At 42.3% G+C, this 12,424-nt stretch overlaps 2 protein-coding genes and 1 long non-coding RNA gene across 7 annotated transcripts in view; 2 read left to right on the forward strand and 1 right to left on the reverse strand.

Annotated features, from left to right (window-relative positions):
* Positions 1-667, forward strand: part of LOC308612305 — an 8,784-nt gene extending 8,117 nt beyond the window's left edge. Inside the window, exon 3 of the long non-coding RNA XR_014015096.1 lies at positions 590-667. This is a non-coding gene — a long non-coding RNA (uncharacterized lncRNA). The remainder of the gene's footprint in view (positions 1-589) is intronic.
* The window catches only part of POLR3C (RNA polymerase III subunit C), a 15,716-nt gene extending 5,461 nt beyond the window's left edge, over positions 1-10,255 (reverse strand). For 2 of the 4 annotated variants that reach the window (XR_014015095.1, XM_081224692.1), the window contains exons 1-9: positions 10,091-10,255; positions 8,917-9,083; positions 7,799-8,054; positions 7,503-7,688; positions 6,370-6,458; positions 2,958-3,284; positions 919-999; positions 634-685; positions 219-279 (exon numbers count right to left, since the gene is read on the reverse strand). Coding sequence is in view for 3 of the 4 variants with exons in the window: in XM_081224692.1 (XP_081080818.1) it covers positions 219-279; positions 634-685; positions 919-999; positions 2,958-3,284; positions 6,370-6,458; positions 7,503-7,688; positions 7,799-8,054; positions 8,917-9,063 (1,199 nt within the window). In the remaining variant the exon portion in view is untranslated. The remainder of the gene's footprint in view (positions 1-218; positions 280-633; positions 686-918; positions 1,000-2,957; positions 3,285-6,369; positions 6,459-7,502; positions 7,689-7,798; positions 8,055-8,916; positions 9,084-10,090) is intronic. The other 2 variants (XM_081224693.1, XM_081224694.1) reach the window with 2 other exon arrangements.
* A 208-nt stretch (positions 10,256-10,463) lies between these two features.
* Positions 10,464-12,424, forward strand: part of RNF115 (ring finger protein 115) — a 60,318-nt gene continuing 58,357 nt past the window's right edge. The window contains exon 1 of one of the 2 annotated variants that reach the window (XM_081224699.1): positions 10,464-10,695. In XM_081224699.1, coding sequence (XP_081080825.1) covers positions 10,594-10,695 — 102 coding nt within the window. In that variant the 5' untranslated portion in view covers positions 10,464-10,593. The remainder of the gene's footprint in view (positions 10,696-12,424) is intronic. The other variant, XM_081224700.1, reaches the window with a different exon arrangement.

Consider the following 12,424-nt stretch of genomic DNA (forward strand, 5'->3'; position numbering starts at 1 on the left):
AGGATGGTTAATTGGCATCACTGGGAATTAAGCAGTAGGGTATTTAGGGTAAAGAGCTGTAGTAGATGGGATCCATAGCAGTCCAGTGGAAAATGGGGCAAGATGTGCCAAGGTGTGTCTATATTGGTCACTGACATAATGACCAAGTCACTTGTTCAAATGGGGTGTGGAAAGGAAGTATCTGACCCCCAACCCCAATCAGGGTGACCCCCCCTTACCTCTCTTGTACGACCGACTCCAGAGTGGCTGTGGCTAGAGATCTTAGAGCCTTATGTAGGTCTTTATGTAGAAGGTTAAGGTTACTCCGTAATGTTTTGGCTTGGTCATTGTGATCTTAGTTTTATTCCTAAGTCTTTAATTTAAAACTTAAATACTATTTTGTTTTTCACACTAGTCTCATTTATGGTATGTAAGTATTTCGAAATCTTAATTAACTAAGGTGCTTAAGTCAGAGTTTTGCTTAACTAAAATTTGGTTAGTTAAAAGTCCCTTTCACTTCTTTATCATCAATGTTTTAGTTCAATTTTCTAACTTACTTAGTATACTAAATATCATCAAATCTTTTCTAAGTCACCATTCTGTTTCATAGTTCACGCTGCCTGACTGTAAGGAAATAACCACCCATAAGGATACTGATGACATACATTCCTCCACCACTGTCGCCAGACTTTCCAACAAACTCAAGCTATTAAAAGAAAAGAAAAGAAAAAAAAAGAGCACGTGTGTTATCTGAATGGAAAGTCCAGTGATCCTGTTTCCAAAAGAGCAAATCTGGCCAAGAGTCTGCAGCAGGAAGCCCTCCTATCAGATGATGGTAGAGAAATTGTCTGAGCTGGCTAGGTAGAGAATGAGGCTACAGAAGACTGATAGCAGGCAAAAATTAATCGTAAATACAGCAGAAAAAAGAAAAAGACTTACTGGATCATCTGCCAGCAGAGTGAGATACTGATCAAGAACTTGCTTAGAGATGTTATAGCCAACAGGTAGGGATCTGAAGATCTATGGAGCAAAAGAAACAGTGAAAACGGGTCTGTGAACTCAGAACTCCTGACATTGCTGAAATAAAGATGTTCTAATTTTAGATATCACAAGTATAAAAATGTCCAAAAGCACAGCAGCATTGTTGGTAAGAGTAAAAAACTAGAAACAATTCGCATGTCCAGTAATAAGGAATTCATTAAAATAAAGTACATCATGGCCATTAAGTGGAATATGATATGGCAATTATAAAGAATGAGGCAGATCTAAAAATACTGACATGAAAAGAAAGTTTACATATACTGTCATATGAAAGAAGCTAGTTTAGAACAGTTCATAGAGTATAACCCCATATTTTTTTGTTGTTAAAAAATATAGGGCTTCCCTGGTGGCGCAGTGGTTGAGAATCTGCCTGCCAATGCAGGGGATACGGGTTCAAGCCCTTGTCTGGGAAGATCCCACATGCCGCGGAGCAACCGGGCCTGTCAGCCACAACTACTGAGCCTGCGCGTCTGGAGCCTGTGCTCCGCAACAAGAGAGGCCGAGATAGTGAGAGGCCCGTGCACCGCGATGAAGAGTGGTCCCCGCTTGCCACAACTAGAGAAAGCCCTCGCACAGAAACGAAGACCCAACACAGCCATAAATAAATAAATTAATTAAAAAATATATATATCTACATTTATGTGAGACTATACATATAAAAAAGTCTGAATAAAGATATGTACCAAACTACTGACAAGGATCTCTGGGGCTGGGATTATGCAAAACTATATATTTATTTAAACTGGGGTATGTTACATACAAGAAGCACAGATCTTAAGGGTACAGTTTGATGAGTACTGACAATTGTATATACCCACATAACTACCATCTGCAAGATATAGAACATGCCTGGCATTCCTGAAAGTTTGGGGAACTACAAGTTTAAAAAAATTATACATTTCTATGCTGTTTGAATACAGGTCATGTAATTACTTTTGTCATCAGAAAAAAACTTGTATTTAAATTTTGTTATATAGTAAGTTAAAATTTTTTTAAATAATATAAAAATATAATAACTATATTTAATGTGGATAAATATTAGTATAATTACAAAACATTAGTATAATTACAAATAAAACATTTGAAATATTAATTTTTCAATAAACAAAACTTAATAAACAAAGCATTTAAAACAAATTTAAAATATACAAAATATATTGAAAAAAAATAGAAGGGGCCATATAATGTCCTGAGCACAAAGGCTCAGATTCCAAACAGTGGATTCTTGGAACAATTAAGAATAACTTATACCATATATATATATATATATATATATGTATATACACACAATGAAATACTACTCAGCCATGGATGGACCTTGAGATTATCATACTAAATGAAGTCAGAAAGACAAATACCATACAGTATCACTTCTATGTGGAATCTAAAATATGACACAAATGAACTTATCTATGAATAGAAACAGACTCATAGACATAGAGAACACACTTGTGGTTGCCAAGGGGGAGGTGGGTGGGGAAGGAATGGATTGGGAGTTTGGGATTAGCAGATGTAAACTATTATATACAGAATGGATAAACAACAAGGTCCTACTGTATAGCACATGGAACTATATTCAATATCCTGTGATAAACCATAATGGAAAAGAATGTATATATGTATAAGTGAATCACTTTGCTACACAGCAGAAATGAACACAACATTGTAAATCAACTATACTTCAATAAAATAAATTAAAAATAAAAAAAGAATTACTTATACTTTGACTAAGGTAATGGTTTAGGTTTTTAAAGGTTGAATTCCCAAGAGACCAAATATTTCAGTACCTACCACCTGAGAATAATCCCCGTACCTCCTCAAATAGCAAAAACCCTTCCTTTCAAGGTTCAAACCTCAACCTAATTGCAGGCTCTATGTATACTAATTATTATATCCAAGAGCCTGTCAGAAAACTAGTACAAGAACATGAAGCTCACCTCGTTGGAAGACAATGGCTGGGTGAAGGGGGCACTAGAGGAAGTGGTAATCTCACTCATCCGGAGCATGGTCCGCACGATCTCGCTGCTGGTCTGGGTTTGAAAAGTGAACTGGAAATCAGAATTCACTCTGCTGTGCTGGCTTTGGCTATATGCCAATGGCCACATCTGCAAATAAGTGAATATTCCTGATAGCCACTGTCCCACCCACTTAGATATCACCTGGTCCATCCTGTTGGCAACTGCACTGACAATGCCTTGGTCACGGAAGTGCTGGTGGAATCTGTCAAGGTTGGCCTGCCAATAAATCCCATCATCTGGAATGGGCTGAGGAGGAGAAAAAGATTAGAGAGAAACATTTAGATACAATGAAGCATTTTCTAGTGAGAAGCTTGGATTTAACTGTTCAAATTTTCTTTTCCTATATAGTAGCAAGTAAATTGGTTGGAGGAAAAAACCATTCAACCATGTGGATTTAGTGCCTCCACAATGACAAATTCACAACCCCCAACTTCAAACAGATTCTCTTTGCTTACCTCGAATCTTTGTCTATTTTAACTCTTTTCCAGTATTCTCAAATCTCCCATTTGCCCCTCCCTTCTCTTTCAGCAGATGACCTTGCTTATTTCAGAGAGCAAATAGAAGCTATTAGGCCAGAACTCATTCAGCGTGGTGCACACATCCCCACCACATTTCTTTATTTTTAAAAAATGTGAGCTTCTCAAAGAGTTGGTCATCCCAGCTGTATCCCCATCCACAGATTTACTCAACCCATTTCCACCATTACACTGAAATGCCAAAGTCCCTGAGGAACCTGTTGCTAAGTTCAAAGAACACTGTCCAGTTCCAATCTTATTTGATCTTTCTAAAGCATATGACATGGTTGGACATTTTCTCCTTAACTCTATGTGGCCCCTTGGACTTTATGACACCATTCTTTCTTGGTGCTCCTTCTGACCACTCTGGTTACCCTTCCTCAGTCCCCACAGATTCCTTTTCCAGATCCCATCTATAAATACTGGTGTTCCCCAGGGTTCTGTCCACAGCCCTCTTTTCTTTTCACTCTACATATTCTACTTAGGTGATTTAATCTGCTCTCAAGGTTTCAACTGTTCCAAGTCTATTACTTAATTCTAGAACTCTCTATTAAGCTCCAGGTGCATAGACTCAACTGCTTACTTCCACCTGTGCCTTAAAACTGTTCTTTTAAGTTTTCAGCTAACTACACTACAACCAACCCAGTTTCTTAAGCTAGAAACTTGAATATCATCCCTAACCCCTTGCTCTCCCTCATCTACTATCCAATTACCCAGTTCTATCTATTCTTTTTTTAAAAATTTATTTTATTTATTTATTTTTGGCTGTGTTGGGTCTTCGTTGCTGCAAGTGGGCTTTCTCTAGTTGCGGCGAGTGGGGGCTACTCTTTGTTGCAGTGCACAGGCTTCTCATTGTGGTGGCTTCTCTTGTTGCAGAGCATGGGCTCTAAGCGCGTGGGCTTCAGCAGTTGTGGCTCATGGGCTCTACAGTGCAGGCTCAGTAGTTGTGGTGCATGGGCTTATTTGCTCCATGGCATGTGGGATCTTCCAGGACCAGGGCTTGAACCCATATCCCCTGCATTGGCAGGGGGATTCTTAACCACTGCACCACCAGGGAAGCCCCTATCTATTCTTTATATTAATCAGAAGTCTACTTTTCTTTATCCTGTCATTACCTTATTTCAGGCTCTAATCTTGGCTCACCTGGATTACTACAGTAGCCTCCTAACTGGTTTTCATTTTTCTTTTTCATATAGTGGTCACTATAAAAAAGGGCAACTGGGTTTTCTGCATTTAATCTTGTTCCTTTTGCATCGTTCTCCCCATTTCTCATAGAGCAGTGCTTCTTTTTACCTTTTGGGCTCACAGTTCCCCTGAAGAATCTGAAGAAAGCTATGGAGTGCTCTATAGAAAAATGCACAAAGTACAGGTGGACTCTCTGAAATGCATCCATGGAGTTGTACAAGTTATAAACCACTGTACTATGGTAATATTTCTAAAATGTAAATCTAGCCACTTCATTCACCTGCCTAAAATTCATCAATGGCTCCCCATTGTCTTCAGGATAAAGTCCAAACTTCTTAGTTAGTCAATCAAGAAATATTTATTGATGTCTTGCGAGTATTCCAGGTGCCAGGGACAAGATACTGTCCTTAAAGAGTTTATAGTCTATTGGGAGTACAGAGACAAACGCTTGTACAAATAATAAGTAATTTCAGCTACTTATAAATGCTGTGAAGATGAAATGAGAAAATGTGGTAGAGACTGGAGTAGAGGGTGGGCAATGGTGCTTGAGCTCTAAGAAAGTAGCATTTGAGCTGAGATCGGAATGATGAAAAAGAGGCAACTACATGAAGATCTGAGGGAAAAGTATTTGAAGCAGAAGAAATCCTAAGGGCAAAAGCCTGAAGACTAGGAAGAGTATGATACATTTAAAGGATGGAAAAAATGATAGAAGCTGGAACATAGTGAATGACAGAGTAGGAAGAGCTGAGGCTGGAGAACCTTGTCTCCAGCAGATCATGTAAAGACCCAGCTCATGTAAGGCTTCATAATCCATAGTAAAGAACTGGATTTCTTCTAAGAGTAATGGGAAGCTATTAAAGGAGTCAAAAATCAGTGATGTGTTGGAATTTTTAAAAAAGAACAATTTAGAAAGTCATTTTGGCTCTTAAGTAGGTATGAATGCAGGTAGGGAGACCACTTAGGAGAGTGTTGGCAAAGTCTTGACTACAGTGATAATGGTTTGGACTCGGGTGATGGCAGCGGAAACAATAAGAAATAGTTGGATTTCAATTATTTTTAGAAATTGGGTTGACAGGTTTTACTGTGAGATCAGATGGCTCCTAGGACTTTGGCCTAAGCAAATGGTGTCCTGGGTGGTTGGCCTTGGTGGTGTTCCTTACTAAGATGAGGAAAGCTTAGGAGGGAGGAGTAGGTATCTGGGAGCAGGAAATCAATTACTCTGTTTTAACCATACTACTTTTGAGATGCTTATTAGACATTTTTACAGGGATGCTGAGAAGGCATTTGAATATAAGAGCTCAGGCCTATACATATCTTTCTAAACTCATTTATCACCACTCATCCCCATGGGTCTCTATGGTCCAGTCATACTGACCAATTTAAACTTTTTCTAGGCCATTTTTCTGCCTAATCTATTACCTCTTTCCAATGACTGAAGTAAGTTAGGCCTCAGAAGGGACACAGCAACAGAGTTCACTCTTTGTTAGTCTATCCCTGGCCAAAATTTAATGAAGTTCATAATCCTACTACTTCTCGACCCAAGAACGTTTAAGCTCTTTTGAGGCTTGTCATCTTAGTGATCTTTCTGGCTTGCCTCAGGGTGAGGACTCCTAACCAAGAAGCCTCATTACCTCTTTGTTATCTGTGTTATGTTTTGGTCTCTTGGCCTTGGGCTCCCCAGTTGCATCTTCGTCAGATGATCTCCTCCTTTTACCTTTCCCTGCCAAACAAAACAGTTGCACAGTTAGCCTACATCTCATATGATAACAGGAAATGACCGAAGGTGAAAGCAGGTGTCTCTATCCCAAAGACATCTGTAGCTACCTCTAGGTTAGAGATGTTGAGGAGACTGAGGAACTACAAGAAATTCAAGTTAATGATGAAGTCATCTGAAACTCAACAAGTTCAAAAAGAAATTCATAGTCTTTCTGCCTCAAACTGCTCCTGCTCCAATGCTTCCTCTTACAGTGAATGGTACCATCGTCCTCCCACATACTCAAGCCAGACACACAGATGTCATTCTTGATTTCTGTCTTCCTCACCCCTCCTATGTCTAATTTTTCACTGGTTTGTGAAAAATTGCCCCATCCTTTCTACAGACAGAAACATATTTTAAAAATGCAAATTAGATCATGTTACTTCCTTTAAAATCCTTTAGTAGTTTTCCTTTGCTCTTAGGATAAAGAACAGGTGCTTTACAAGGTCTTGCATGATCTAGCCCCTAACTGTCTGTCTAACCTTAACTTACGGCTCTCTTTCCTTTCCTCACTGTACTTTAACTATATCGATCGTCTTTTACTTTCTCAAATTCCTATTTTTTTCCTCACTACATACTATTCCCTTTGCCAAAAATGCTTATCCTCTGTACCCCTTCATACCTTACCTCACTGGTTGGCTCCTACTTTTGCTTCAAATCTTAGTTCAAATGCCACTTCCTCAAAGAAGCATGTGCCCAAATCCCCAGGTAAATCTGGTCCCCTGTTATATATTTTCATAACACCCCATATTTTACCTTCATAGTACTTATCGCAGTTTGTTATTTATATATCCATCAGGCTATTTGATTAATGTAAGCCTCCTATACTAGACTTAAGCCCCATAAGGGCAAGTAACACAATTGTTTTTTCATCTCTTTATACCACAGTATCTGGCATAGAGTAAATCCTTGGTAACTGCTTAATTGATTGAGTCATTCATTTAACAATCATTAAGGAAGAATCTACAATTAGGTCAAATCACAGATCTAGGGGCCAAGATTCCTTACCTATCAAGCTCAGTTTAGGAACCAGGTACATGTCCTTTTCATTGATGACAAGAGTGGGGGCAGGTGGCGGTGGCCCAGGGTCTGAATTCTCAGTGGCAGGCACCAAGGGGCAACGCTGCACGAAGTGTGTGTCTGCTAGTCGCACAAATGTGTTTGAGACCTCAGCATAGTCCATGGTCTTGCCATCTGTACGACAGGAGGAAAGAGGCAAGTGAGATGGCCTCAGATAGCTAAGGGTCCTCTCCTGAAGCCAGCCAATCTATGCTTTTGCTAACAGCTGTGGATACAGTACTGACCCTCCATAGTCTCTGTGAGCCGATCTGCTACTTTCTTCACGACAGCTGACATTGCCATCTTGCCATTCAACAGGAGCTCCTCAACAATCAGCTCTCCAGTGTCACTGTACAGTGTTTTAGCAGTATAGATGTACCGGGGATACCTAAGCATTCGCAACACCCGGCTGCACTGGGCTTCATACTCTACCACACCACGTTTGTGCACCTGATATATCACCAGGTTATGCTGGATGAGGACACAAAGGGCTTTTTTTACCTAGAGAAAACACAGAAGAAAGAGAAGAAAAATCTGAAGATGCAGCTAATTATTGCTGGCAATTTTTGTCCAACATTTCCTAAACATCAGGAGATGGCTGGAATCTCTGTGTGTCTTCCCTCTCTCCACTGGAATAGCTAATAAGAAGTGAATATCAATGGAAGAAATCAGGAAGAGTCCTTGCTATGATACTCATATTTCCTCTGATCTTTATCTTTCAAAGTACAATTTACTTCCCCTGTTATTTTTTTTTAAATTAATTAATTAATTAATTTTCGGCTGCATTTGGGTCTTCCTGCTGCACGTGGGCTTTCTCTAGTTGCGGTGAGTGGGGGCTACTCTTCGTTGCGGTGCGCGGGCTTTAGGCTCATGGGCTTCAGTGGTTGCGGCATGCGGGCTCGGCAGTTGTGGCTTGCGGGGTCTAGAGCACAGGCTCAGTAGTTGTGGTGCACGGGCTTCATTGCTCCGCAGCATGTGGGATCTTCCCGGACCAAGGCTCGAACCTATGTCCCCGGCATTAGCAGGCGGATTCTTAACCACTGCGCCACCAGGGAAGTCCCATCCCCTCTATTATTCTTATTCCTTAAACACAGTACTGAAATTAATAGACTCATGAATAAATGAAGTATGGCATATGGCATAGGAGGAGCAAAGATTTGCCTCAGAAGCCACGATGAGCCACTTTGAGAAGCAGAACCCTGGGCACTATGCCTCATCATCTTTCCCCTCCCAGATAACACTATTCTGATCCTAGCACAGACTTTGCTTTCTTTTCCATTTTGTGGGGTGGGGAGTAACAATATTCAAAGGTAGGTTAAAGAAATTAATGAACTGGAAGCAAATTACTGTGATCCAAACATACCTGATCCAACGATGTTCCTGTGTCATGGGCAATAACTCTTAGTGGCTGGCTGCCAGTTCTGATTAGGTGGACTCCAATTTTTTCTACGATCTCTCCAAAATGCTCTTGCAGCAACAAAGAACACAGTTTAATTTCTGCTTGAGTCATTGTGCTGAGGAGTCTCAGAGCTAGGAAAAAAAGAAAAAGATGGTATGATGGGAAGTTTTTCTTTTATGTTGGGAGTAGAGCTGCTGAGTGTAAATTCATGTACTTTCTGGAGAGCAATTTGACAGTAGATATATCAAAAGCCTTAAAATCTTGCACATCTTTGACCGAATACTTTTATTTTGGATATTCTGTTCCAAGGGAATAATAAAAACATGTCACTTTAGAATACCGATATTCTGGAAACAAGCTCATAAGTGATTATTTCAATAAATTATGGTATACTCATATAATGGAATACTATGCCAACATTCACAATAAAGTATAATATGTATTAGTGTAGAAAATTGTTCATTACAAAGCAAAATGTAGGGGAAAGTTCAATTACTGTGGAAATAGCCCCACACGTATGCATGAAAAAAAAGACTGGAAGACTATATATCAAGTTTATCTTTATGGGAACATGTGTGATTCTAGTTTTCTTTAAAGATCGGATGTAGATGGTTTTGCGATCCGTCAACAAACCTTAGATTCTATACTTCATTGTTTGGGAGAATTAAGGCCACTATTCACAGACTATTGGGACTGAACAGGCAATGACAACTTTGCAAAATAAACTAAGAGGTAAATGAGAGCTTCTCAACAGGGTGTTTCAAATAGGGGATGAAGTATGTTGTTGGCAGGGCAGTATTTAATTCTGAAATTTCTATTCCTTGACAAAGTATACACAAAGAGAAACAGACATAGTCCACTGTATAATCACTTCCTTATTATCACAAGTGCTATCAAACACTGGTTTGTTCATTTATTTCTCCCAATTCCTCAGAAGCCAAGACTTTGCCTTTCAGTCTCACTATCCCCGTCCACAGGTCTTTGGGGAAGTATCCCCAGACCCTCTGCCATCCCCGGAAAGTATTTCCAAGGAGCCCGGCTCCTGGCTCTTCATTTCTTTACCTCAGGTTCCTGTCCCGGACTGGGTCCCTGGGTCCAGAGACAGGGCCACCTCGTTCAGACCGCATTTTCCACTAACCTCTGGGTCAATGCCACGTAACGTCGCCGACTTCCCCACTGCAGCTTCGTACAGCTCCCGCTGGCCGCCCGGGCAGAGGGGGAGCCCAAGGTCCTTTTCCGCAGGAGCACGGCCACGGAGGAGGACCGGCAAAGAGGCAAAACATGTGCCGCTCTACCCCAGCGTTTCGGTGGTTTCCGGGGACGCTCTTTCTTTCTTCTCGCTGGGCGATTGGAGGACCGACGAAGGGTTGTTTGAGGAGCCGGCGGGCGGGCCGCGGCGGGCGGACTCTCCTTCCTGCACCTCTTTGGTGCTGGGAGGCGGGCCTCGAGGTTGCAGTCTGCGCCGCCGCCTCTGTGGGCCGGGCGAACTCACGTGACCCGCGCTGGCTCTGGAGCGGCTGGCAGCACTGAGGAAGCGGCGGCGGCGGCGCGGCGGCAGAGGCGGCGACAGCAGCTGGGAGGTAGCGACCTGGAGAGCGACCGGCCGGCCGCCCTCTCGGACGGCCGCGGCGAAAGAGAAAAATGGCGGAGGCCTCGGCGGCCGGGGCCGGAGCGGGCGCCGCGGTTGCCGCGCACCGGTTTTTCTGCCACTTTTGCAAGGGCGAGGTCAGCCCCAAACTACCGGTAAGAACCCTGTGTCCTCTGCGCTCGGGCATCGGCCTGGATTCCTCGCCCCGATATCCCGGAACGGGTCTTAAGCTTCCCGCCCATCCCCGACTCCCCTGACATCGGTCTCCCAAGTACTTGCTGCCTCCCGGTCGCTGGCCCCAAACCCCGGGCGTCCCTGTCCTGGCTCCGTAACTCCCGCTTGCATGCTCCACCTGCCCCTCACTCTCTCTCCCCTCTTGACCGGCCCCACCTCCAATTTTTTTTTTTTTTTTTGGTCTTCTTTAGCAAGTTCTCTTCTGACATCCGCTCAGTTTTCTTGCACTCTTCTTCACCTTGTCTCCTTCCCACGATGACCTCTCTTTTCCCCCCACTCAGATACTCTTTCCGCTGTTGCTTCTCACCTTTCTCTATTTCCTTTTCCACTTTTCACCAGATCCTCCCCTCCCCCATCCTCATTGAAGCAAAATAGCGGATTGCTGAGGATTGTCCTTATTCGGTTGTCTCTAGGGAAGAAAGGAGGAAGAAAGCACAGAAAGAAAGAGAGGGTTGGAAGGTAACTGGGATGGAGAGGGGGATTTTGCTCTTCAGGGGTTTCCAGCGTTCTTGTGAAAGTGAAAACAGCAGTGTACTAATGACTTGCAGACTGCCTGCGCTCCCTATTACTGTTGAAGGAAATGGCTTTAGGAAGAAGGCAGAACATACTGTTTCAACTTGCTTATTTTGGTTGTCATGCTGCCAGTGTCTTTAGCACCACCTGCCTTACCCACCCCTCCTCCCCCGTTCTATCTCTTCACTTAATAGAAAAGATCTAGGACAGAATGCTGGGGACCGCATCATCTGATGTAAAATTGGTTTTCACCACTATCTGCCAGACTGTGTTAGCCCCTAGAGAGGTAGTGCTATGGCTGTGACAAAAAGTGCTTCTGCAGCATGCTAGCCAGCTACAGCATGCCAATCGCACAGGCTGCTTGGGGTTGGGTTATAGCTACCACAGGGAGACGCACCAGGGTGAATGTTAATCCTACCTTTGGCCAACCATCTTTAGAACTAGTTATGTGTGTTCTTTTCCTTAGAAGTATCTGTGTTCAGCCTTAAGACAGGGTGCCTGTCTAACAACTTCCGTCAGTGTTTATAGTGGCTCATACAATCTGTAAGAAAGCCTACTAAAGTGTGTCTGTATGTCTTATTTCTTGGAAACACAAACGGAGTCCAGTGAAAAGTGCCTAAAAGTTATTTTAGCCTTTTTCACTTAAAGGTTGTGCATTTTCAGGCTTTTACAGCATTTTCTTTTCTTCTCTTTTTGCCCGACCGCCAGCTTCATAGTTGCATTGTCATCTACATGCTGTTTTAGTTTTGTTTGCTGACTCGGCTGTGTTTGTGTCTGTGTGCTTTTTGCCATACTTTAGTGCTGAGAAGAGCAGGTGCCTTGTTTTTTTGTCAGAGGACATCAGAGCCTCCAGAATGCTCCCTTACCACAGAGAAGGAGTCTGGAATTCAGCCAGTATGTGTGTGACCAGTGACATGTTGAATATGATGTCCTATTGAACAGTGTGGCCTCAGCTCTTCTGATCTTTAAGTTGCTGTTCACTGTTTGCCTTTAGGAGTGAGAAAACAGTCTAACTTTCCGCAAGTTTTTATATCTTTTCTTCTTACCATCTCAAGTCCTCACTTCAAAGTGCTCTTGAAAAGGGATCATTTGAAAGACTTTTTAGGCGTTTTTCTAAGCCTTAGTTTGATACATGGA

Source organism: Mesoplodon bidens (genome assembly GCF_964165515.1).
Source record: "Mesoplodon bidens genome assembly, chromosome: 2".
Lineage (NCBI taxonomy): Eukaryota > Metazoa > Chordata > Mammalia > Artiodactyla > Ziphiidae > Mesoplodon > Mesoplodon bidens.